Source organism: Ranitomeya imitator, chromosome 8, assembly GCF_032444005.1.
Source record: "Ranitomeya imitator isolate aRanImi1 chromosome 8, aRanImi1.pri, whole genome shotgun sequence".
In the NCBI taxonomy this organism is placed as follows: Eukaryota; Metazoa; Chordata; class Amphibia; order Anura; family Dendrobatidae; genus Ranitomeya; species Ranitomeya imitator.
The window spans coordinates 61,220,490-61,246,326 of record NC_091289.1 but is presented as its reverse complement, the minus strand read 5'-3'; the positions used below and the strand labels follow the sequence as shown (position 1 = coordinate 61,246,326).

Here is a 25,837-nt window from a genome sequence, read left to right as displayed (position 1 = left end):
TGAATGGGGTTTTACGGTAAAAACACAAGGACAGAAGCTGGCACACCTCATACAGATATATTATTGAGCGTCACGAGGAATTGAAGATAAAAATCGCCATGTAGGGGGCGCTGCTGTCCCTGGCAGGTCCGGCGGGGAGCTCTGCATTCCCCGGCAGGCTCGCCAAGGGGCGCTGTAGTAACCTGCAGACTCGGCATAGGGCGCCGCATTCCTCGGCAAGCTCGGCAGGGGGCGCTGCAGTACCCTGTAGTCTTGGCAGGGGGCGCTGCAGTACCCTTTAGTCTTGGCAGAGGGCGCTGCAGTACCCTGTAGTCTTGGCAGGGGGCGCTGCAGTACCCTGTAGTCTTGGCAGGGGGCGCTGCAGTACCCTGTAGTCTTGGCAGGAGGCGCTGCCGTCTCTCAGCAGGCACAATAGGAGGCGCGTCTACTCCTGCGTCATTGACAATAGGAAACGCCTACTTCAAAAGCAATAGTTACGAAAGACGTCACATTGGAGGATGTCTCATATTCCAGAACTTGTCTACGGATTCCGCCGGGTGCTTTTACTAATCCACCATGTAAATTACGCTACGTAAGTAGCGTAGCTCCATTTCGCGTTAACGAGAGTGGAAAGGGAAGACGACGGCGGCCATTTTGTGCTGGCGCGCTTGCAGAGGACAGCTGTTAACGGTCCACGTCCTCAGTTCCCGCAGTTTAGCCTGAGAAGAAAAGGATAATCATCCTCCTTTGCTCTGCACGTTGTGTGACATACGGCTACAGGCTGTTTCCGACAGTTTCATCGTTTTACGGCGACGGCAGAATGAGGGGAAGCTTTATGGATCGTGACCGGGGCGGGTGAGGATCGTGTTCTCCGTGATTCAGTAGCAGTAATGGCGGAAAGATGGTGTCTGTTTTCTGCCACATTCCCGCCATGGGGAGAAGTGCTGGCCGGCAGTGTGCGGAGCCTCCCTTCGGCCAAGTTCACACGTCTGTGTCCGCACTGCACATCCGCAGCCATTTTCAGGGCGATCACACTGCTGCGGCTTTGTGTTCTGCGCGAGGAGCGCTCTCCAGTCTGCAGTGCGATTTCGCTGCGGATTTCACCCGATTTCATGCTTCGTAATGGAGCAGGTTGAAATCCACAACCAAATCGTACACAAGTGACATTTTCTGCGTTGAGTGAACGTGGCCTGATGAGGGACAATCACAATGATTCTATGGCTGCCGTAAATATATAGGCTATGTGCACACGTTGCTGATTTCCTGCAGATCTGCAGTTTTTTTTCCTCGCGGAAACGCTGCAAATCTGCAAGTGATTTACAGTACAATGCAAATCAATGGCAAAAAACTGCTGTGCTAATGGTGCGGAAAAAATCTGCACGGAAAATGCAGCAAATTCAAAAAAAGGACCATGTCAATTATTTTTGCAGATTGCTGCGTTTCTGCACCCATTCCATAATAGAAATCTGCAGGGGTAAAAAAAAAAAAGGGAAGAAATTGCACTTGCACAAAAATCTGTACCGTCTGCACATATCAAAAATAGGCACAGATTCTGACCTGCGGTTTCTACCAAGAAATGCAGAATCTGCACAGAAAATTCCACAGTCACATCTGCAACGTGTGCACATAGCCTTATAGATGTGATGGCCGTGCAGAAAATCTCCTGACGTGCCACTCTTTTGGAATTAAAGAGCTTTTCCCACTGAAAAAAGTCTGCTGAGCTGTGATTCCGTATTTGCAATGAGTTTGTAGTCATGTGACCTCATGTGTTGTGTGCCTTTGGTTACATGACAACGGTTACACAAATTGCTTGTATGTGAATCCATGACTGACCACTCGCGATGTGACTACATGGTATAGCAGTACCATTCCCGGCCACTACATGTTGTACATAGCTGTGCCACTGCTGGTGCCTGCAGTACCATTCCCGGCCACTACACAATGTACAGAGCTGTGCCACTGCTGGTGCCTGCAGTACCATTCCCGGCCACTACACGATGTACAGAGCTGTGCCACTTCTGGTGCCTGCAGTACCATTCCCGGCCACTACACGGTGTACAGAGCTGTGCCACTGCTGGTGCCTGCAGTACCATTCCCGGCCACTACACGATGTACAGAGCTGTGCCACTTCTGGTGCCTGCAGTACCATTCCCGGCCACTACACAATGTACAGAGCTGTGCCACTGCTGGTGCCTGCAGTACCATTCCCGGCCACTACACGATGTACAGAGCTGTGCCACTTCTGGTGCCTGCAGTATCATTCCCGGCCACTACATGTTGTACATAGCTGTGCCACTTCTGGTGCCTGCAGTATCATTCCCGGCCACTACACGGTGTACAGAGCTGTGCCACTTCTGGTGCCTGCAGTACCATTCCCGGCCACTACACGATGTACAGAGCTGTGCCACTTCTGGTGCCTGCAGTACCATTCCCGGCCACTACACGATGTACAGAGCTGTGCCACTGCTGGTGCCTGCAGTACCATTCCCGGCCACTACACGATGTACAGAGCTGTGCCACTGCTGGTGCCTGCAGTACCATTCCCGGCCACTACACGGTGTACAGAGCTGTGCCACTGCTGGTGCCTGCAGTACCATTCCCGGCCACTACACGATGTACAGAGCTGTGCCACTGCTGGTGCCTGCAGTATCATTCCCAGCCACTACACGGTGTACAGAGCTGTGCCACTGCTGGTGCCTGCAGTACCATTCCCGGCCACTACACGATGTACAGAGCTGTGCCACTGCTGGTGCCTGCAGTACCATTCCCGGCCACTACACGGTGTACAGAGCTGTGCCACTGCTGGTGCCTGCAGTACCATTCCCGGCCACTACACGATGTACATAGCTGTGCCACTGCTGGTGCCTGCAGTATCATTCCCGGCCACTACACGGTGTACAGAGCTGTGCCACTGCTGGTGCCTGCAGTATCATTCCCAGCCACTACACAATGTACAGAGCTGTGCCACTGCTGGTGCCTGCAGTACTGTTCTCGGCCACTACACTGTGTACAGAGCTGTGCCACTGCTGGTGCCTGCAGTACCATTCCCGGCCACTACAGGGTGTACAGAGCTGTGCCACTGCTGGTGCCTGCAGTATCATTCCCGGCCACTACACGATGTACAGAGCTGTGCCACTGCTGGTGCCTGCAGTATCATTCCCGGCCACTACAGGGTGTACATAGCTGTGCCACTGCTGGTGCCTGCAGTATCATTCCCGGCCACTACACAATGTACAGAGCTGTGCCACTGCTGGTGCCTGCAGTACTGTTCTCGGCCACTACACTGTGTACAGAGCTGTGCCACTGCTGGTGCCTGCTGTACCATTCCCACCCTCTACACAGTGTCCAGAGCTGTGCCACTGCTGGTGCCTGCTGTACCATTCCCACCCTCTACACAGTGTACAGAGCTGTGCCACTGCTGGTGCCTGCTGTACCATTCCCACCCTCTACACAGTGTACAGAGCTGTGCCACTGCTGGTGCCTGCTGTACCATTCCCACCGTCTACACAGTGTACAGAGCTGTGCCACTGCTGGTGACTGTAGTACCCTTCCCGGCTACTACAGGGTGTACAAAGCTGTGCCACTGCTGGTTCCTGCAGTACCATTCCCGGCCACTACACAGTGTACAAAGCTGTGCTACTGCTGGTGACTGCAGCACTGTTCTCTGCCACTACACCATGTACAGAGCTGTGCCACTGCTGGTGCCTGCAGTACTGTTCTCGGCCACTACACTGTGCATAGCTATGCCACTTCTGGTGCCTGCAGTACCGTTCTCGGCCACTACACTGTATAGAGCTGTGCCACTGCTGGTGCCTGCAGTACTGTTCCCGGCCACTACACGGTGTACAGAGCTGTGCCACTGCTGGTGCCTGCAGTACTGTTCCCGGCCACTACACGGTGTACAGAGCTGTGCCACTGCTGGTGACTGCAGTACTGTTCCCGGCCACTACACGGTGTACAGAGCTGTGCCAGTGCTGGTGCCTGCAGTACTGTTCTTGGCCACTACACGATGTACAGAGCTGTGCCACTGCTGGTGCCTGCAGTACTGTTCATGGCCACTACACGATGTACAGAGCTGTGCTAGTGCCTGCAGTACTGTTCATGGCCACTACACGGTGTACAGAGCTGTGCCACTGTACTGTACTGCAGTACCATGAACTTGGGCAGGGTGGGTAAGGCTGGGTTCACATTGCGTTAATAGCAGCCCGTTAAACACATACATTAACGGGCTGCTGTTAACGCAAGTGCCGTTATGGCAACACTCTAGCCCAGATAGAGCATCTGCTAGCTCTATCTGCGCTAGTAGTGACGGACCTGGAAACGCTGCAGCCCGCGTCTCAGGGTCCGTCACTCAATGACGGCACATGGCTAGCGCACGCCCATTGTGGGCATGCGCTAGTGATGCGTCCGACATTGCATTCAATGGCGGCGTTACCGGACTACGTTACACCGCGTTATGCCGCGGTGTAACGTAGTCCGTCTTAACGGATTGGGGGGACGCAATGCGAACCCAGCCTAAAGCAGAAGGGTTTTTTGATAATCGGCAGGATTTATCCCCATAAGCTAAAGACAAGGCTATAATGGTGCTGTGATTCTGATGAATATGATACTGATGTGAAGGCATCCACTCAGTGGCAGCTGAATATTCACCTTATGAAGTTTTCAGAAGATGACGTCTTCTGTGTGATTCGGGGTAAAGGCCCCGTCACACATAGCGACGCTTGAGCGATTCCGACAACGATACGACCTGTCGGGGATCGCTCACGCGTCGCTATGTGGTCGCTGGTGAGATGTCAAACAGTGAGATCTCACCAACGACGCAGCAGCGATGCGGCGACCTGTAGCGACCTGTAGAACAATGCTATTTCATGATGATTCAATGGGACGTCCTGTCAGCGAGGTCGTTGGTAAGGTGTCAAACACAGCGATGTGTGTTACCCAGCGGGACCTCAACGATCAAAAAATGGCCCAGGCCATTCCGACACGACCAGCGATCTCACAGCAGGGGCCTGGTCGCTGCTACGTGTCACACATAGCGAGATCGTTACTGAGATCGCTGTTGCGTCACAAAACTTGTGACTCAGCAGCGATCTCGCTAGCGATCTCGCTATGTGTGACGGGGGCTTAAGACATGGGGGTAGGGTCTTCTTCTCGTTCTCCGCTCCATCCCCCTCTGCTTCTTGTACAGGTCACTAATTATTCACTGACCTGCCTCCTTTTTAAAATTCTGTGCCGCCATCGTGTGGGCGTCGCGTGCAGTGGTAATCGGGAGTCCTGTGTGCAGGACTTCAATAAAATGGCGCCGGAGGTGGAGAATGTGCAGATAGAGATTTTGGCGGATCATATTAATCGGCATCATTGCGCCATTCTAGCCATGTCTTTATTCTTTTATGTTTATAGGCTAAATCCTGCTGACTGGTTCTCTGTTAAAGTTTTCTTTTGTCTTCTCATTTGTTCTTGTAGCAGCTGATGAAGGGCAAAAATTATAACCTGAAAATGTTTTTAAAACTTTGCTGTAGAATTAAAGGGAATCTGTCGGAAGGATTTTGCAGTGTGATCTGATTGCAGCATGATGTAAGGCAGGAAACCCTGGTTCCAGTGATGTCACTTACTGCTGCTTGGTGCAGTTTTGATAGAATACCTACCGTACTTCTTTTTGTCTGATGCAGTCTTCTGCTCTGTGTAACCCCGCCCACACACCTGATTGGAAGCTTCCTGTGTACTTTGTCCGCAAGCTGCCAATCAGTGGCACAGACTAGCTGGACTGCCCTGCACATGACAGCAAGTCCTGCAGTAATGATCTCCTATTAATAAAACACTGTGTTTAAACTACAGAATAAAGCCTAATAAATGACTCAGCCCTGGAATCGGGCTCTCTGCCCTATATTATGCAGATCTCAGATTAAATATCAAAACTGTACTGACAGATTCCCTGTAAGATGTGTGCACACAGGGCCGCCAAAAAACGCTAAGGGTATGTTCACACGTTCAGGATTTCCATCCTTTTTTTTTCCTGACTGTTTTTTAAAAAACTGCAGCTCTTGGCAGAAAACGCAGGTCCTTTTTTTGGTCCTTTTTTGGTCCGTTTTTGATGCGTTTTTTGATGCGTTTTTTTGATGCAGTTTTCTAGCCAGAGTCTGTGTGTTTTCTAGGAATTTTTTTAGGGTTAAAATGGCTGAAAATACCCTAACCCTACCCCTAACCCTACCCCTAACCCTACCCCTAACCCTACCCCTAACCCTACCCCTAACCCTACCCCTAACCCTATTCTAACCTTAGTGAAAAAAAAAAAAAAAAAATTCTTTATTTTTTTTATTGTCCCTACCTATGGGGGTGACAAAGTGGGGGGGGGGGTGTCATTTACTATTTTTTTATTTTGATCACTGAGATAGGTTATATCTCAGTGATCAAAATGCACTTTGGAACGAATCTGCCGGCCGGCAGATTCGGCGGGCGCACTGCGCATGCGCCCGCCAGTTTGCAAGATGGCGGCGCCCAGGGAGAAGACGGCCGGACGGACACCGGGACGCCGGGTGAGTATAAGGGGGGGAGATTAGGGCACGGGGGGGGCATCGGAGCACTGGGGGGGGCATCGGAGCACTGGGGGGGGGCATCGGAGCACGGGGGGGCGGGATCGGAACACGGGGGGGGGCAGCCACACTCCGCCCACGCACTTCCGCCCGCTCCCCCGCACTTCCTGCTGCAGCGGTTCTGCACATCAAACCGCAGTAAAACCCGCAGATATATTTTTGATCTGCGGGTTTTACTGCGGTTTGGACCTCACAATGGAGGTCTATGGGTGCAGAACCGCTGCGGCTCCGGAAAAAGAATTGACATGCTCCTTCTTTTTTCCGGGAGCTATTCAGCGCGTCTTTTTTTTTTACAATTTCCGGACCATGTGCACAGTGTGTCCTGTATTCCATAGGGTACAGTGTACTGTACCCTGCATGGAAAACAGCTGCGGAACCGCAGCGGCAAAACTGCCGCGGTTCCGCGGTAAAAAACGCACTGTGTGAACATGGCCTTAGACTCGTCATATCCATTTCTATTGTAAAACAACTTGCTGCTCATATGTTCAGATTTTGGAGCATTTTTCTTAACGTTTTGAAAAAAAAAAAAAAAAGTCTGGTTGGAGACCATAAGTGCATGTCACAACATTAAAGTGTCTCATGATGGAACACGCTACAAACTAGGCATTGTCCAATCAGAAGCCTGCAAAAAATGTTTCAAGAAAACCCCTCAAAATCGCTTTAGGAAAATAAAAACTCACCATGGAAAGAGCATTTGCTATAGTCTGACGGCTCGGCTTCATGGGGGAAATGCAATAGAGGCGGCTCAGACTGGGCTGCTGAATCTCCACGTGACAGCCCAACAGTCTTCTCATCCTCCCGCACCTTTTGGCTGCTGTGATCGGCCTGGGCTGTACCTGGCACCCCAGTATTTGCCCAAACCACCCTAATTATATACTGCTGATCTGAGCCCAGGTGGTCTGCCCCAGGGGGCACATGCTTGACACCCAGCTCAATCTTGGTCATAGGTATCCGTGTTGGACATTTCATGTAAGACGGCTCACTAAACTTATTAGCAATATTTGACACTTAAGGTCTCTTTGTCCACTAATGTAGTGCCGGTGGCTCTCGCTTTCCAAAATTTGGTAACCCAGGAGAACGCCTTCGCAAGAAGCGCTGGGATTTGAATGAGCTTCCAAAGTTTGAGAAGAACTTTTACACTGAGCATCCTGAAGTACTTCACATGGCAATGGTAAGAAAATCCTGATCTCTGCAGCTTGTGACCTCCGAGTCCTTTATAGCTTTTATTTAATTGGTTTTACACTGCTCTGAAGGTGACGGCTACCGAGAAGTGATGGTCCAGCGGGCACAATAGAAAGTGTAATGTCATAGGTTAGGAAGAGTCTTATAGATGAGCTAGTAGGGTAAGTAAAGCCAGCTGTCTAGCACTAGTGTGTAACACCGCTCAGTAGTCTGTCATTGGTATTGTACGGTTGCATGGGCTTTATAGCCTACAATGTGTGTACGGTATTTAAAGGGAACCTGTCACCCCGAAAATCGCGGGTGAGGTAAGCCCACCGGCATCAGGGGCTTATCTACAGCATTCTGTAATGCTGTAGATAAGCCCCTGATGTTACCTGAAAGAGGAGAAAAAGATGTTATATTATACTCACCCAGGGGCGGTCCCGCTGCTGGTCAGGTCAGATGGGCGTCTCCGGTCCGCTGCGGCGCCTCCCATCTTCATTACAAGACGTCATCTTCTGATCTTCAGCCACGGCTCCGGCGCAGGCGTACTTTGCTCTGCCCTGTTGAGGGCAGAGGATAGTACTGCAGTGCGCAGGCGCCGGGCCTCTGACCTTTCCGGAGCCTGCGCACTGCAGTACTATCCTCTGCCCTCAACAGGGCAGAGCAAAGTACGCCTGCGCCGGAGCCGTGCTGAAGATCAGAAGATGACGTCTTGTAATGAAGATAGGAGGCGCCGCAGCGGACCGGAGACGCCCATCTGACCTGACCAGCAGCGGGACCGCCCCTGGGTAAGTATAATATAACGTCTTTTTCTCCTCTTTCAGGTAACATCAGGGGCTTATCTACAGCATTACAGAATGCTGTAGATAAGCCCCTGATGCCGGTGGGCTTACCTCACCCGCGATTTTCGGGGTGACAGGTTCCCTTTAAATCGCACCTAGCATGTTGGGTAACTTTTATTTGTTTTTTCCTTCTTTAAGGGTATGTGCACACGTCAGGTTTTTTTCCTGACAAAATCCGGAGATTTCTGGCAGAAATTCGCGTTTTTTTCCGCGCTGATTTTTTCCGGTATTTGCGCGGATTTTTTGCGGAATTTTTGTGTTTTTTTTTTTTCCCTGAAAGTCATTTTGGCTAAGAAATCCGCAAAAAATCCGCAAAAAAAATGAGCATGTTCATTTTTTTTGCGGAATGCGTTTTTTTTGCGGTAAAAAACGCATCCATCTGAACAAAAAATCCGGAATGCATTCTAAATGATAGGATGCATATTTTTAGCGTTTTTGATGCGGAATTATAGCGTTTTTATAGCGAAATTCCGCAAAAAAAAACGCTAAAAATCCGGACGTGTGCACATACCCTCAAAGCGCTAATTTGTCACTTATCACTGACTAGTGGATCTAGGCTAGCTGCTCTGGTATTTCCGAAGTGAGCCCACAGTTTTTGTTTTTTATTTCCCCATCTCTAACAACGAAGTACATTATACAGCAGTGCTGAACATGACTAGAAAAAAGGCAATAATCGCACATCCAAATACACATCCATCCGTAGCGATAAGCAAAATTTAGTAAGGTTCCTCATAAATCTTTTAAAGCCACATCACAACGGCCATCTTAGTAGGTCCCAAACCTTTAAAGGGAACTTGTCACATGAAAAAAATGCTATTAACCTGCAGGTATGGAGTTAATCTGCAGGATAAGGCCGGCTTCACACTTGCGAGTTTTACGGACGTAAGAGCGCAGAAACTACGTCCGTAAAACTCGCAAAAAATACGGCACAATTATTCTCTATGCCCCTGCTCCTATCTGCCGTATTTTACTGATCAGTATTATACGGCTTTCTACGGCCGTACAAAATCGCAGCATGCTGCGTTTGTCACCGTACTGCGCAAGAAATACGCCAATGAAAGTATGGAAGCGTGAAAAATACGGATTACACACGGACAAGCAGTGTGACTTGCGAGAAATACGCAGCGCTGTTAGAGAGAAAAGCCGGTAATTCAGTGCGGTGTACAGTAAAATCACACTGACAGCTTACAGTCCAATAGGTAGAATAAATGTGTACACATAGAATAGGTATATATATATATATATGTCAGTGAGACACATATATGTATATATATTAATATTTATTCCAGCGCTATACAGCTTGAAAGCCGGTAATTCAATTACCGGCTTTTTCTTTCTCCTTCCTAAAACCCGACATGATTTGAGACATGGTTTACATACAGTAAACCATGTCTTCTCTCCATTTTTTTTGCAGATTCCACACTACTAATGTCAGTAGAGTATATCTGCAAAATTTGGCCGTTCTAGCTCTTAAAATAAAGGGTTAAATGGCGGAAAAAATTGGCGTGGGCTCCCGCGCAATTTTCTCCGCCAGAGTAGTAAAGCCAGTGACTGAGGGCAGATATTAATAGCCTGGAGAGGGTCCATGGTTATTGGCCCCCCCCTGGCTAAAAATATCTGCCCCCAGCCACCCCAGAAAAGGCACATCTGGAAGATGCGCCTATTCTGGCACTTGGCCACTCTCTTCCCATTCCCGTGTAGCGGTGGGATATGGGGTAATGAAGGGTTAATGCCACCTTGCTATTGTAAGGTGACATTAAGCCTAATTAATAATGGAGAGGCGTCAATTATGACACCTATCCATTATTAATCCAATTGAATGAAAGGGTTAAATAAAACACAAACACATTATTTAAAATTATTTTAATGAAATAAAAACAATGGTTGTTGGAGTATTTTATTCTACGCCCAATCCAATCACTGAAGACCCTCGTTCTGTGAAAGAAAAACATAATAAACCAACAATATACTTACCCTCCGCAGATCTGTAACGTCCAACGATGTAAATCCTTCTGAAGGGGTTAAAACATTTTGCAGCAAGGAGCTTTGCTAATGCAGGCTGCTCCTCACTGCAAAACCCCGGGGAATGAGTCTAAATATAGATCAATGAGCTATATTTAGCTTCATTTGCGGTGAGGCGCCCTCTGCTGGATGTTCATAGATCGTGGGAAATTTCCTAGAAAGCTCCCAGGCTTTCTAGGCAAGTTCCCACGATCTATAAACAGCCAGCAGAGGGCGCCTCACCGCAAATGAAGCTAAATATAGCTCATTGATCTATATTTAGACTCATTCCCCGGGGTTTTGCAGCGAGGAGCAGCCTGCATTAGCGGAACTCCTTGCTGCAAAATGTTTTAACCCCTTCAGAAGGATTTACATCGTTGGACGTTACAGATCTGCGGAGGGTAAGTATATTGTTGGTTTATTATGTTTTTTCTTTCACAGAACGAGGGTCTTCAGTGATTGGATTGGGCGTAGAATAAAATACTCCAAAAACCATTGTTTTTATTTCATTAAAATAATTTTAAATAATGTGTTTGTGTTTTATTTAACCCTTTCATTCAATTGGATTAATAATGGATAGGTGTCATAATTGACGCCTCTCCATTATTAATTAGGCTTAATGTCACCTTACAATAGCAAGGTGGCATTAACCCTTCATTACCCCATATCCCACCGCTACACGGGAATGGGAAGAGAGTGGCCAAGTGCCAGAATAGGCGCATCTTCCAGATGTGCCTTTTCTGGGGTGGCTGGGGGCAGATATTTTTAGCCGGGGGGGGGCCAATAACCATGGACCCTCTCCAGGCTATTAATATCTGCCCTCAGTCACTGGCTTTACTACTCTGGCGGAGAAAATTGCGCGGGAGCCCACGCCAATTTTTTCCGCCATTTAACCCTTTATTTTAAGAGCTAGAACGGCCAAATTTTGCAGATACACTCTACTGACATTAGTAGTGTGGAATCTGCAAAAAAAATGGAGAGAAGACATGGTTTACTGTATGTAAACCATGTCTCAAATCATGTCGGCTTTTAGGAAGGAGAAAGAAAAAGCCGGTAATTGAATTACCGGCTTTCAAGCTGTATAGCGCTGGAATAAATATTAATATATATACATATATGTGTCTATTGATATATATATATATATATATATATATATATATATATATATATATATATATATATATATATATATATATATATATATATATATATATATATATATATATATATATATATATATATATATATATATATATATCTCTATATATATATATATATATATATATATATCTCTATATATAAGCGGTATGTTGGTTTTGCAAGCCAGCGAGAAAACCACGCAGTACGGATGCCATACGGATTACATACGGAGGATGCCATGCGCAAAAAACGCTGACACACCCTGCCTACGGAGGAGCTACGGACCACTATTTTCGGGACATTTCAGCGTATTACGGCCGTAATATACGGACCGTATTTTCATACGCTGAGTGTGAAGCCGGCCTAATAGTGAGAGCCCCGCTGCCAGGAGGAAATTAACTTTATTCCTCCCAGCAGTGTTCGGGTGTCTGTCATGGGGGCGACACTGGCGCTTGTTCAAGAAAAAGAAAAGATGGCCAACAGCACTCACAGCCCGGAGCGCTCGTCCCGGTCCAGAGAACCCACTAGGACCACAGAAGACTCAGGCAATGAAATGACAGCGCTCCATCCAGGTGTATAGTCCAAAACGAATCAGTTTATTGAGCCACCAAACAGCAACGTTTCGACCCAATGGGTCTTTGTCAAGAATACTGGCGCTTGTTCAGTCACCACTCTTGTGTAGAGAGTGGCAGCTGAAACCGTGCCCAGGACTGACTGACAGCAGCTCAGCATTAGACCCGGCTGTCAGTCAGTGCTGGGGCACGGCTAAAGAAGAGAAAGTAAGGTCAGGCCAAGTATGTTATGCAAAGGGTGTCCGTGTCGCGTATCCCATGATTCTGAGCGTTCGATCTTCTATATTTTAATCAAATGTTGGGAAGTTTTCTTTAATAGATGCATATTTGTATAATGCCGTACAGTTACTGTTATTTTCTGTTATTATACAGCATGAAGTTGAAGAACTGCGCAGAAAGAAAGAGATTACAGTCAGAGGGGTAAACTGCCCCAAACCTGTCTATGATTTCCAACAGGCTAATTTTCCTCGTAAGTTGTTCTACTTAGTCTTTTCATTTTTTTTGTTTTTCTGCACTTTTAAGGGAGTCTGTCGCCCCGAGACGACCGGTGATGTGGAGTTGCGGCACTGCAATCCCGCGCAAGCGCTGTGCACCTTCATGGTTATGGGAGTCTCATCCGTCCTTCTGTGTGCAGTGTCTTCATCATGCTTCTTCGCATGCGCCAGCTAGTCTCTGCCTGCGCAGAAGCAGGATAAAGACACTGCCCTCAGAAGGACGGATGAGGCTCACATGACCATGTGCGGGATTACAGTGCCGCAACTGCACGTCATCGATCAGTATGATGTGCATGGGAGTGGGGTGTTCTTATAATGAAGAGAGGAGACGGATTTCTTCCAGCACCGAATGCCCCAGAGCCTGGAACACAACATTAACATAAAACATTTAATTTCTCAACATCTTGACCACTGCTATGAAGCATACAGGTAAGACTGGTTTAACCATTCTCTTACCTGTATGCCCATAGTAATAGTGAGCGAATATACTCGAGATTTCTCGAGCATGCTTGGGTGTCCTCTGAGTATTTTTTAGCGCTCGGAGATTGTTTTTATCGCCGCAGTTGAATGATTTACATCTGTTAGCCAGCATAAGTACATGTGGGGTTGCCTGGTTGCTAGTGAATCCCCACATGTAATCAAGCTGGCTAAGAGATGTAAATCATTCAGCTGAGTTGAGGAAAACTAAATCTCCGAGTACTAAAAAATACTCGGAGGACCCCCGAGCGTGCTCGAGAAATCTCGAGTATATACGGTATATTCGCTCATCATTAATCCCTAGTTCTGCTACCACTGTGGCAATGACTACTGCTTACAAGATGTATTACCAGTGTTTCATATTGGTTTATTTTCTCATTCTGCAGAGTATGTTATTGATGTTCTTGTGGATCAGCGATTTAAGGAACCCACCCCTATCCAGTGCCAGGGGTTTCCGCTTGCATTGAGTGGTCGAGACATGGTGGGAATTGCCCAGACTGGATCTGGAAAAACACTTGCGGTATTTATTTTACCTTCTAAATATTTCAACTGAAAAAAAACATCAATCCCTCTAAAGACATGCTTGTTCTCAGAGTAGAAATGTTCTGACATTTCATTAAAAATATCTTTAAATATTAAAGTAAAATGGCGGTGTCTGTTTTAGGGAAAGTAATGCGGTTATGTAATTCTGAGAAAATACCAATATCTATATGGCTTTTATAGTCTGATTTCTTAACTCTTTATTTTGATTTTCTTTTTCTAAAGTATCTGCTGCCAGCCATGGTGCACATCAACCATCAGCCTTATCTGGAGCGAGGGGATGGGCCAATCGTACGTAAAAAGTTCCTTTACAATATTTGTAAAAGTTAATACATTTTTTTTAATCTCTTTTAAGCATTGTCTATGCTTTGTGTGTTGCAGTGTTTGGTCCTTGCACCAACCAGAGAATTGGCTCAGCAAGTACAGCAAGTAGCAGATGAATATGGAAAATCATCTCGGCTGAAGAGTACCTGCATTTATGGTGGCGCTCCTAAGGGTCCACAGATACGTGATCTTGAGAGAGGTAATAATAAAAGCGTAGTAGGAAAAATGGTATTAAAGGGAACCTTTCATTAGATTCATGCTGCTTGAACCACTGGCAACATAAATTAGGCCTCTTTCACATTTCCGTCAGTACGGGGCCGTCGCAAACCGTCGGCCCGACGTACCGACAGACGTTGTGCAAATAGTGCACAACGTGGGCAGCGGATGCAGTTTTCAGACGCATCCGCTGCCCATTATAAGTTCCGGGGAGGAGGGGGCGGAGTTCCGGCCACGCATGCGCGGTCGGAAATGGCGGTTCCGATGGACGAAAAACCGTTACATTGAACGTTTTTTCGTTGCGACGGGCCGCAAAATCACAACGCATCCGTTGCACGACAGATGCGACGTGTGGCCATGCGTCGCTAATGCAAGTCTATGGAGAAAAAACGCATCCTACGGGTAAATTTGCAGGATGCGTTTTTTTTCTCCAAAACGACGCATTGCGACGTTGGCCAAACGACGGAAGTGTGAAAGAGGCCTTAGCCTGGCTGTGTGATGTATGTTTTACTTTGAAAATCTGTCCGGTGACAATAGGGAGAAACCTGACTAGTCTAATATGGTCCCTGGCCGGTTTCTCCCCACCACGGTTGAATGACGGGTGTCTCCGATGTGCCTACATAAGGAGAGGCCTACCAAGCATCTGGAGCTGTTTGGGGAGAAGCCGGCCGGGGACGTCGTCGGACTATTCATGGCTCCCTATAGTCGCTGGATGGCTGTTTAATCTGTTGATTCTGAAACGCTGCAGTGTCTCAAGGCTGCCGTCACACGTTCAGTATTTGGAAAGTATTTTACATCAGTATTTGTAAGCCAAAACCAGGAGTGGGTGATAAATGCAGAAGTGGTGCATATGTTTCTATTATACTTTTCCTCTAATTGTTCCACTCCTGGTTTTGGCTTCCAAATACTGATGTAAAATCTGACCACATACTGCTAGTGTGACGGCAGCCTAAGGCTGGAGTCACACTGCCGTATTTCTCCTGCGAGAATCGCATTGTAAAACTTGTACTGGCTGACGACTCTCCTGACCTGAGCTTGACAGCTGCATGAACTAATTGCATTTTTTTTGTCTTATGTCAAGGTGTGGAGATTTGCATTGCCACCCCAGGTAGACTCATTGACTTTCTGGAGGCGGGGAAAACGAATTTGCGGCGGTGTACCTACCTTGTGCTGGATGAAGCCGACAGAATGCTTGACATGGGTTTTGAGCCACAGATACGCAAGATCGTGGACCAGATCAGGGTACTTATATGTATATATTATGTTTTTCCTTATACATTTTCTATAATTTTACATTTCTACCTCCATTATTAGACTCTGCTATTATTGGCTTTTGTAGATGATTTGCCCCAAAATCCTGAAATTGTTTATTTTGATTAGCCCGACAGGCAAACGCTAATGTGGAGCGCCACGTGGCCAAAAGAGGTGCGACAACTAGCTGAGGACTTTTTGAGGGATTATGTACAGATCAATGTAGGAAATTTGGAGCTCTCGGCCAATCATAATATCCTCCAGATCGTTGATGTTTGCATGGAGAATGAGAAGGATCACAAGTAAGTGTGAAGTGTGGGTTTTTTTTTTTTTTTTTAATTAATAGTTTTTATGTTTTGAGGACCTATTGTTGTTTATGCATTTTTTTTCAGACTTATTCAACTGATGGAAGAAATCATGGCAGAAAAAGAAAACAAAACTATTATATTTGTAGAAACCAAACGTCGCTGTGATGAACTCACCCGCAGAATGAGGCGTGATGGGTAAGCCACAAAACATTCTTCTACTGTTTGGTTTATTGTTCCTCTTTGCCCATAAAAAGTGTTTTACTTCTTGCATATACTTTATAGGTGGCCCGCTATGTGTATTCATGGGGACAAGAGTCAACAGGAACGAGACTGGGTCTTGAATGGTAAGTTAACCATCACAAAGTAATTTTCGTAAAGCAATTCTGACAAATGGTAGTCAAGGAGTCATACACACCATTATACTTTTAGGCTCCAAACTAGCCCAAAACATTGTTATTTCTGACTTTTCAGTAGAATTCTAATAAATTATAGAAGGACGATTGAACAAGAAATTCTTTTTAGTGGCTGGAGGTGATCAGAATAGGCAAGTTTCAGTGGCAAAACTTGATTCTTTTTAATCGGGGTCTTCAGTACTTTTTTTTTTTTTTTTTTTTAAATCCAAATGGGTCTAAAATACTGTACTAATTTAAATATGTTTATGGATAAATATAAAAAGCGTCAAATCCCTTGCTTATCTTTCAACCAATATAGAGTTAAATGCTTTTTACATATTAGTGGTTATCTTTTAGTAATTAAAATTGCACTAAGTTTCAGTCTGCAATTTTTAGTCCTTCGTTCATTTGCAGACCCTTGATATGTACAGTCATGGCCAAAAGTTTTGAGAATGACACCAAAATTATATTTTCACATGATCTGCTGCCCTCTGGTTTTTATTAGTGTTTGTCTGATGTTTATATCACATACAGAAATATAATTGCAATCATATTATGAGTACCAATAGGTTATATTGACAGTTAGAATGAGTTAATGCAGCAAGTCAATATTTGCAGTGTTGACCCTTCTTCTTCAAGACCTCTGCAATTCTCCCTGGCATGCTCTCAATCAACTTCTGGACCAAATCCTGACTGATAGCAGTCCATTCTTGCATAATCAATGCTTGCATTTTGCCAGAATTTGTTGGTTTTTGTTTGTCCACCCGTCTCTTGATGATTGACCACAAGTTCTCAATGGGATTAAGATCTGGGGAGTTTCCAGGCCATGGACCCAAGATCTCTATGTTTTGTTCCATGAGCCATTTAGTTATCACCTTTGCTTTATGGCAAGGTGCTCCATCATGCTGGAAAAGGCATTGTTGGGCGCCAAACTGCTCTTGGACGGTTGGGAGAAGTTGCTCTTGGAGGACATTCTGGTACCATTCTTTATTCATGGCTGTGTTTTTAGGCAAGACTGTGAGTGAGCCGATTCCCTTGGCTGAGAAGCAACCCCACACATGAATGGTTTCAGGATGCTTTACAGTTGGCATGAGACAAGACTGGTGGTAGCGCTCACCTCTTCTTCTCAGAATAAGCTGTTTTCCAGATGTCCCAAACAATCGAAAAGGGGATTCATCAGAGAAAATGACTTTGTGCCAGTCCTCAGCAGTCCACTCCCTGTACCTTTTGCAGAATATCAGTCGGTCCCTGATGTTTTTTCTGGAGAGAAGTGGATTCTTTGCTGCCCTCCTTGAAACCAGGCCTTGCTCAAAGAGTCTCCGCCTCACAGTGCGTGCAGAAGCACTCACACCAGCCTGCTGCCATTCCTGAGCAAGCTCGGCACTGCTGGTAGTCCGATCCCGCAGCTGAAACAGTTTTAAGATATGGTCCTGGCGCTTGCTGGTCTTTCTTGGGCACCCTGGAGCCTTTTTGACAACAATGGAAGCTCTCTCCTTGAAGTTCTTGATGATGCGATAGATTGTTGACTGAGGTGCAATCTTTGTAGCTGCGATACTCTTCCCTGTTAGGCCATTTTTGTGCAGTGCAATGATGGCTGCACGTGTTTCTTTAGAGATAACCATGGTTAACTGAAGAGAAACAATGATACCAAGCACCAGCCTCCTTTTAAAGTGTCCAGTGATGTCATTCTTACTTAATCATGACTGATTGATCGCCAGCCCTGTGCTCATCAACACCCACACCTGTGTTAATGGATCAATCACTAAAACGATGTTAGCTGCTCCTTTTAAGGCAGGACTGCAATGATGTTGAAATGTGTTTTGGGGGTTAAAGTTCATTTTCTGGGCAAATATTGACTTTGCAAGTACAGTAATTGCTGTTAAGCTGATCACTCTGACATTCAGGAGTATATGCAAATTGCCATTAGAAAAAATGAAGCAGTAGACTTTGGAAAAATTAATATTTGTCTCATTCTCAAAACTTTTGGCCATGACTGTACTTTGAAGCTTGATCCAAGCTTCAGATTTTTCTCTTGAGGGAGTGTCTCTCCCAGTATTATAGGCCTGGATGTGAGGTCGGTGTATAATACTGTGCTTTCCACCTTGTCTACAGCCTGTTATCTCCACTCTCCATAAAACTAGATACTTTGTTACCTCTCTGCACTGCAGAACTGTGTACAGTTCTTTCCTCCTATCTTGAAGGCCTACATCACATGTCAGTGTTTCCAGTATGTGTGGTGACAGTTTCCACATGTACTGGAGACACTTGCACATGCACATTCATTATAATCTGTGAGGCTGAACACATGTCCGTGTGTTCACACAGACACTCATGTGGACATACCGGTTTTTTTCTGGCAGCACGGACATCAATATGTCCTTCACATGGATGACATAAAGTGTGATATCTCTGTGCCATCTATGTGACACGTACTGGAATAGAATGCAGAGCATAAATGACATATTAAAAGGGGTATCTGGGACTTTACAACAAAAAAAAATGTACCTAAGAACTTACAGGCAGGCAATTACAACGTACCTGCTTGGTGTGATCAGCACCTGTTCTTCCCCGGTACAGAGCAGTCACACACCGCTCCTTCCTGGGATCCAGCTGCCTATGCCGGCAGGGCGGGCCTTCTGGCGTTATTCTATCTGAATGAATCCCTGGCAGGAGCTTCTGTGACCGCTCTCTAAAGAAAGAATGGTGTCTTTTGCACAACAGACAGGTAAGATGCAATTGCCTGCCTGATCGTGCTCAGGTACATTTTTTGTAAAGTGTCGGATACCCTTTTTAAAGATGTACAAAGATAATAGATGCATATGGTTATAGATGGAAAGATATCTATGAGATATATTATTAGTGTTGTGCGTGTAGTTTACTGTACAAGTATTTACATCAAATTTTTTTTTTTTTTTAAATAACCAGCAAAAGAGAGCTGTGGATTTATCAGGCTGGGAAGGTTCATGGTTGTGGGGCCTTTCCCAGCCTAAAAATATCCATCCCACAGCTGGTGGGCTGATATTTTTAGATGAGCCAATTCTGGCACTTTGCCCAGCTCTTCCCTCTTGCCCTGGTGCGGTGGCAATTGAGGTAATGGTAGTTGGACTTCAAGACAGCTGTGATTTGTCAAAAATAACAGCCGCCATCAAACCCTATGGTAAGTAATGGAGAGGTGTCTATCAGACACCCCTGTTATTAACCCAGTAATCAAAAAATTAAAAAAACACTTTATTTGAATAAAGACTTCCTCAAACTATTCCTTTAAAAAAAAAAAAAAAATCCCATCATGCAGGTCAGCCGTAATCCAACGGATCTGATGTAGTCCAGAAATGGATACCTGAAAAACATAAAGACAGACAGAAACACGAGTCAGTCCCTCGTTCGCCAATTTATTTGTAAAAATGTTCCCATGAAGCGCTGTCAGTCTGTTCCCAAGTCTGGCTCCAGCGAGAGTAAATAGCAGTAAAGTTCCTGCTGGTCAAAGGCGCCAGGTAGAGACTACAATGCACATCAGCCTCGCTGCAATACTTGGCGGCTCTGATGAGCGTTGGATTTCCGTGCGATACATCTACCCCATATCTAGGGCCTAAACATCTTGTTTCTATTCCAGTAGTGTGCAGGGACGGTGCACCCAGATGGCACACGGATAGCAGCTGTACTGGTTGTTCCATTACTGGAAATATCAGGACTTGTGATGGGGGTCTTACACAGGGAAGGAAGGAGAGCAGAGACATAAGCTTTGAATGGTTTTTTTTTCTTAATGACTGCCAAAAATTAGCGAAGACTATTTAGAAAATTGCTTAGCTGTGCATCTATGAAGCAAATGAATGGAATTAGTAAAGTAGAAACACTTGTGACTGTTTGCTTCTTACATTTACAGAATTTCGCAGTGGCAAAGCACCGATTCTGATCGCTACAGATGTGGCCTCGCGAGGTCTAGGTTTGTAACATTACAGGGTGAATGCAGCCGATACGTTCCCTAACAGATAAAGCTATGGACAGATGAAGCTTCCTTTATAGCCACATAAAGACTGATATTATGTCAGTTTTTATCATTGTTTCCATTATCTTTAGGGAGCAATTAGGATCGCCTATTAATTATTCTTGAATATTAGTTTTATTGATTGCTTAGCCTTTTTCTACAATGCGGGAAGTGTATTATCTTCCCATAATTTTTTTTTTCTTCCCTTCCTGGTCAGTGCCCCATCCATACTCTTAATAGAAAATCAAAACCTAAATGAGTCTGTTTCTTGTTACTTACAGACTTCCTACTCTTTAGTTTTATTCCATTATTTTCCTACTTGATGGAAGGATGAGCCTGATTTTAGCATGTTCTATATGTATTACTGAGGATTGGAGAGTTTGCTCCTGGTGGAAGTTCACCATTGGCTAAATGACAAAACATGATCATGTTCCGAAAACTTCCTGGTCTCCTTCTCCCCAATGGAAAGGTGGTTCACTAGTGTGTGATAATGTGATGTACCAGAGGTACTGTGTAGGAACCCTAGGGCTTTCACTATTAGTTATGTTGCCTTCTTTTTATTACTATGATAAATCGATGCATGGCTAGCTGCTGTGCGTGACATTTTGCCTTAGGTGACAGGTAAGTTGTATTATTGGTAATGAAATCGTTCTGCTCACTGTAGGGATTTTATATATAAGGTATAAATATAACTTTTTAAAGTAGTTTTGTAATATTAAATCTTATCTTTTTTTTGTTTGTTTTTGACAGAGGCTGCAGATCACTCTCAGTACAGGGCCAGCTGCCTGTCGAAAATAGAGGGGAGATGAACACTGGAAGCTGCCCCGCTAAAAGGGCACTGGCTTCTTACACTCTTCCCTCGCAAAGGTCTTGTACTGAAGAGGCAGTTTTTGGGTCTGCATCTCCACCCCCCTAACTTTCCCACTCTACATCGGGGTGCAAAAATGTGTGCTTTCCACCCTGACAGCTGAGATGGGTGTACACCCCTTTTCCTTATGGCTGCTGGTATGATGCCATATTCAATAGAAGGACCACCTTTCTAGAAGGGAGATCACCTGGTGCTTCCCACTATGCTATCTGCTGAGCAACTGTGGGAAAGTTCCGAGCCAAGGAAGACTTGGGAAGTCGCTTGGCTTTCGAGCAGAAGAATTGCCCCTTCTGCTGTATTTTTTTTTCTACAGACTCCTGTGACTTCCTCCATTTCCAAATATATTAGCCCTCCTCTCTATCTTAAAATGAGCTAGAATGCTGCAAGGTATGTTTCGTTGTCTATTTTCTTGGTGGCCTTAAAAGAAAAAAATGCCACTTAAATCAACTTTTTCCCTACTTACAACTTCCCAGCCTGAAGAAGCCCAAAATTTCAGCAAGCTAACCACTTATTTTTTTTATTTTTTTACATAATTTCTCCATAAAGCTAAAATGGCCTGCAGCATTCATAAATAATCTTCCTGTAATAAGAAACAGACCTATACAAGGCCACCATTTTATTTCTCCTGTAGTGGGCTGGGCACACTACACTGTGGAGCTCCCACTTCACAGGTGTGTGTTAACTGTCCACAGCAGATGAGTGGTGGTGGCCGATGGGTTCTCACAGCAGATGAGTGGTGGAGGATGGGTTCTCTCTTTGCATATTAACAGGCTCGCTGGAGTTGGAGCTAGTGGTTCTCCCACAGAAGCATCTAGCCAAGCCAGAGCACGCGTTGGGACCTCTTGCTGCGACTGGACAATTGATGCATGCTCCCTGCTTCGGTGGCCCTGTGTCCATGGATGAAGGCGGTAGGACCGCTAAATGCCAAACGGATGGGATTAGCAACAGCTGGTTCCCCACGTCACTGAGGGAGTGTGCATCGGTCCGGACAAAAGCTCACCCGAGGATGAATCCCATGGAGTAGCTCGACTTCAGCTTCATAATAAGGAACCAAATGATTGTGAAAATGTGTGCATTTAAATTATTTATTTCTCAAAGGGATTTAGTGTGAGCATAGTTGTTAATGAAAGGTGTAGAAGATTGGTCATACACGGGATTATGTATTTTAACACTTTGCATAAACCTTAATTCTGCAGGTGTGGATTCACACATTTAATGTTTGTAAATGTATATGGCTTTCTCTTAGAAAATAGTTAGCATCCCTTGTTATTAAAGTAGACGTTTGTCAAAATCATAGTATCCGATCATAAGGTTTACTCATTAGACATGTAGATGTTTGATCAGAAGGGGCTAGTCCTAAAATTCATAGCATTTCTTAGAATAGTCGTAGTGGAGGGATCCGATTGTTGATTTGTTGGTAATTTATTTTCCCCTTTCCCTACATCTTTTTATTTTGCCCCCTTTATCATATGTGTGGGATGTTTCTTTTTGTTTTTTTAGTTCTTACCTAAATTCCCTAACTTTGTATTTTTTTTCTTGTTCCTTTCCTCAATTGTATTACTTTCCTCAACACATCAATTGTCCTAATCGCTGAACAGACGTGGAAGATGTCAAGTTCGTCATTAACTATGATTACCCAAATAGCTCCGAGGATTATGTGCACCGTATTGGACGCACGGCCCGTAGCACAAATAAAGGCACAGCGTACACTTTCTTCACCCCAGGAAACCTTAAACAAGCTCGTGAGCTGGTCAAGGTGCTGCAGGAAGCTAACCAGACTATCAATCCTAAACTCATGCAGCTGGTGGATCATGGACGTGGTGGTGGTGGAGGAGGTGAGCCTTTCTTGTGCTGATAAAGTAGACCCGTTCTACTGAGCTCTTGTGTAATGCATAATGATTGAAAAATGCTAAAAGGATTCTGTCCACAGGTTTTTGCTATGTAATCTGGTTGCAGCCCCGATTCCCCTGATGTATTACTTAGTATGGTGCAGCAGTCATGATAATCAGTTGTCTCTGCTTCGGTTCTAGCAAAGCCTAGTTGTTGAGCTGTGTATAACCACACCACAGCTTTCTGTGTACATTGTATAGTTAGGAGAGCTGCTAATCAGCGCTGGGGTATGGTTTGACTAGGGTTCATGAGGGAAGTTCTCCTGTACTGATTCTCTGCTGATCAAACACTGATTGTCTTGAAACGGCAAAACACAGTCCAATAAGTGATACATTATTGTAATCTGGGTCTTTGCTCGTACATTATGGTGCTCTCTGTGATACGTTGTTGTAATCGGGGTCTTTGCTCATACATTATGGTGCTCTCTGTAACAAAAACCAGGTGCCAGATTCAAAAGGAATCTGCCACAATAATTTGAGAGCAGCATAATGTAGAGGCAGGGATCTTGATTCCAGCGATGTGTCACTTACTGAACTGCGTAGTGTAGTTTTGATAAAATCACTTTTATCAGCAGGAGATTATCACTAGAGGACTAGTATTAATAGTAGTACTCCTCCATATTCATGAGCTCTGTTTGACCCTGTCCCAAACGGATTGTCGGCTTTGTGTGCACAGTACATGGGTAGAAAGCTGCCAGTCAGTGGTGTTGGCGGGGTTATACAGAGCTTAGCATTCAGAGCACTGCTAGATCTGCAACACTTAAAACAGATTTGATAAAAATGATAGCAAAAAGTCCAGTAAGCGATACATGACTGGAGTCGGGGATCTGTTTCCTGACACTGCTGCTCTCAGATGAGTAGCAAAAACCTAGTGACAAATTCCCTTCACTTTTAAAAGCAAAGAAATTAAATACTCTAACTGCCTCGTTGTTTTTAGGAGGCCGATCTAGATACCGTAGTATTCCAACCAGCAATAACCCAAACATGATGTACCAAGAAGAATGTGACCGGAGAATGCGTGGCAAAGATGGTGGCAGACGCGACGGCCGAAATAATCGTGATGGAATGACAAGCAATGGAACTGGAAGAGACCAGGGTCGTCTGACTTATGGTTACGGAGGCCAGAGTTCCAACTTCCAGCCCAGCCAGTATGGCTACGGGCAGGGCGCATTTACAGCAGGGGCAGCTGGCAGCTATGGTGCGGCAGCATATGGCCAAGCACCACAGCCGCTGATGTCCCAGCAGTTCGCCCCGCCCGGTACTCCGTTATTGAACTATATGAATCAAGCAGCTAGTTATCAGTACCCACCCCCTCCCCCACCTCCTCCGCCCCCTGCTCGAAAATGATTCATTCATTGCTTCACTTATTTTTTTTTATTCCAGTTCTGTTGTGCGAGATACTTTTATTTTTTAAACTGAATATGTTGAGATTTGTTTTGTCAACGGCAAGAAATCGAATTTGAGGAAAAACCTTTAATCTCATAATACCTCCTCTTCAATTTCCATACCGTTGACATGATTTTAGGACCACGATTCTCCAGTTTGTTTGTTTTTTTTGTTTTTTTTTTTGTGTATGGAGGCCTATGATGGGGGAAGATGGCCATTGATAAGGGTAGTTGGTTTTCTGCTTCGTGTTAAAACATCCCTTTACCTCCATGTATCTGTTCCCATCTGTGAGACATTCAGTAATTTGTTGGTTTTGTACAAAAAAATCTTTTTTTTTCCTGTTAATTTCTGTTTTTCTCCAGGTAGGTACCCAATCCTGAATATGAGCACATATGTTCCCCTCCTTCAGCTGTTATTTATCTGTGTCTATTTTCATAGTTCATTACTTACATTTTGCCCATTTTTCACCCATCTCCCTGCTATACCAAGCTGCCCACTATTTAGCTTGGTCACATGTTATTTTTACGGAGTGATACTGCCATAGAGATGCTGCATTCACCAAAATCTCAGGTGATGATGGGTTTCCAGAGCCTCCACCCTATATTTTTTTTTAAGGGAGATTCTTCTCACTAGAGTGGTTACATCCATACTAGTGAAGGGCTTCCTTGCAAGATTTTTTTTCTTCCTGTCAAGTTTTTTGTTTTTTCTCTGCTCACAAATGACACATTGTAGCAATTCTATTGACAGTGCAGTCTCCCTGTTGCTTTGAGAGTGCAGCTTTGTTCCCACACCAAATCCATGATTGATACCATTTTGTTTTTTTGTAAATAAAAATGTCTCAAAGGATGACTTTTTGTTTTTTGTCATGGAAAATCGTGGGGAGTAGGTAAAAGGTTAGATCTGTAATAGAGTACAGCGCTGTATTTATAATGACTACTACCTAGTGGATAAAATAAAAGTAGATTTGTCAGGATGGGTTGTAAAATAACTAAGCAGGTCCTAGCAGACAACTGACTTTGTGGCATGTTAGGAGTTGTAATTTGTCAACATTTGGAAAGTCCCAGATTTAGATGAAGCTAAGCCCCACTTACTGTGGGTAACGATTCTATAACGAGATCTGTTTCAGAGGATTGGTGCATAGCGAATGTATCTGCAGTTATTCTAGTTTAATTCTCCTAGGGCAAATGAGGGAAAGCAGACACCACCCCTGATACTTTCCCATAACCAATGTAATGCTTTCTGATGTTGACCTGTATGCATAAATTTTTGCAGTAGGAGCAAAATATAGCAACTTCTCCCACCGGATAACGTTTGGACCAAAATCAAACCTCCAGAACGTTCCACAGATGTCTCCACTATCGAATTCCTTAGCAGCATCATTCTAGAGACAATAAAGCTCTGGTGTGGAGCTTACTGCTACTG

At 45.1% G+C, this 25,837-nt stretch overlaps 1 protein-coding gene across 3 annotated transcripts; it reads left to right on the top strand.

The window, feature by feature from the left end:
• Positions 1–614: 614 nt before the first annotated feature.
• Positions 615–25,261, top strand: DDX17 (DEAD-box helicase 17). Of its 3 annotated transcripts, XR_011315032.1 has the most exons (14): positions 615–834; positions 7,605–7,740; positions 12,661–12,757; positions 13,646–13,779; positions 14,025–14,090; positions 14,181–14,322; positions 15,421–15,581; positions 15,720–15,892; positions 15,983–16,093; positions 16,181–16,242; positions 20,171–20,230; positions 21,023–22,208; positions 22,739–22,975; positions 23,967–25,261. XR_011315032.1 is itself a non-coding variant. In XM_069737018.1 (13 exons), the coding sequence occupies exons 1-13, from the start codon at positions 800–802 to the stop codon at positions 24,374–24,376; spliced, it is 1,824 nt and encodes a 607-aa protein (XP_069593119.1). In that variant the 5' UTR covers positions 615–799; the 3' UTR covers positions 24,377–25,261. The 3 variants fall into 3 exon arrangements, 1 of the variants encoding a protein (XP_069593119.1); XR_011315031.1 differs by having other exon boundaries at positions 21,023–22,975; XM_069737018.1 differs by lacking the exon at positions 21,023–22,208.
• Positions 25,262–25,837: the final 576 nt, after the last annotated feature.

Coding starts and splice junctions, on each gene's coding strand:
- DDX17 (XM_069737018.1), top strand. CDS start 800: ATGAGGGGAAGCTTTATGGATCGTGACCGGGGCGG. Junction 14,091..14,180: donor AGCGAGGGGATGGGCCAATC/GTACGTAAAAAG, acceptor TGTGTGTTGCAG/TGTTTGGTCCTTGCACCAAC. Junction 22,976..23,966: donor ACGTGGTGGTGGTGGAGGAG/GTGAGCCTTTCT, acceptor CGTTGTTTTTAG/GAGGCCGATCTAGATACCGT.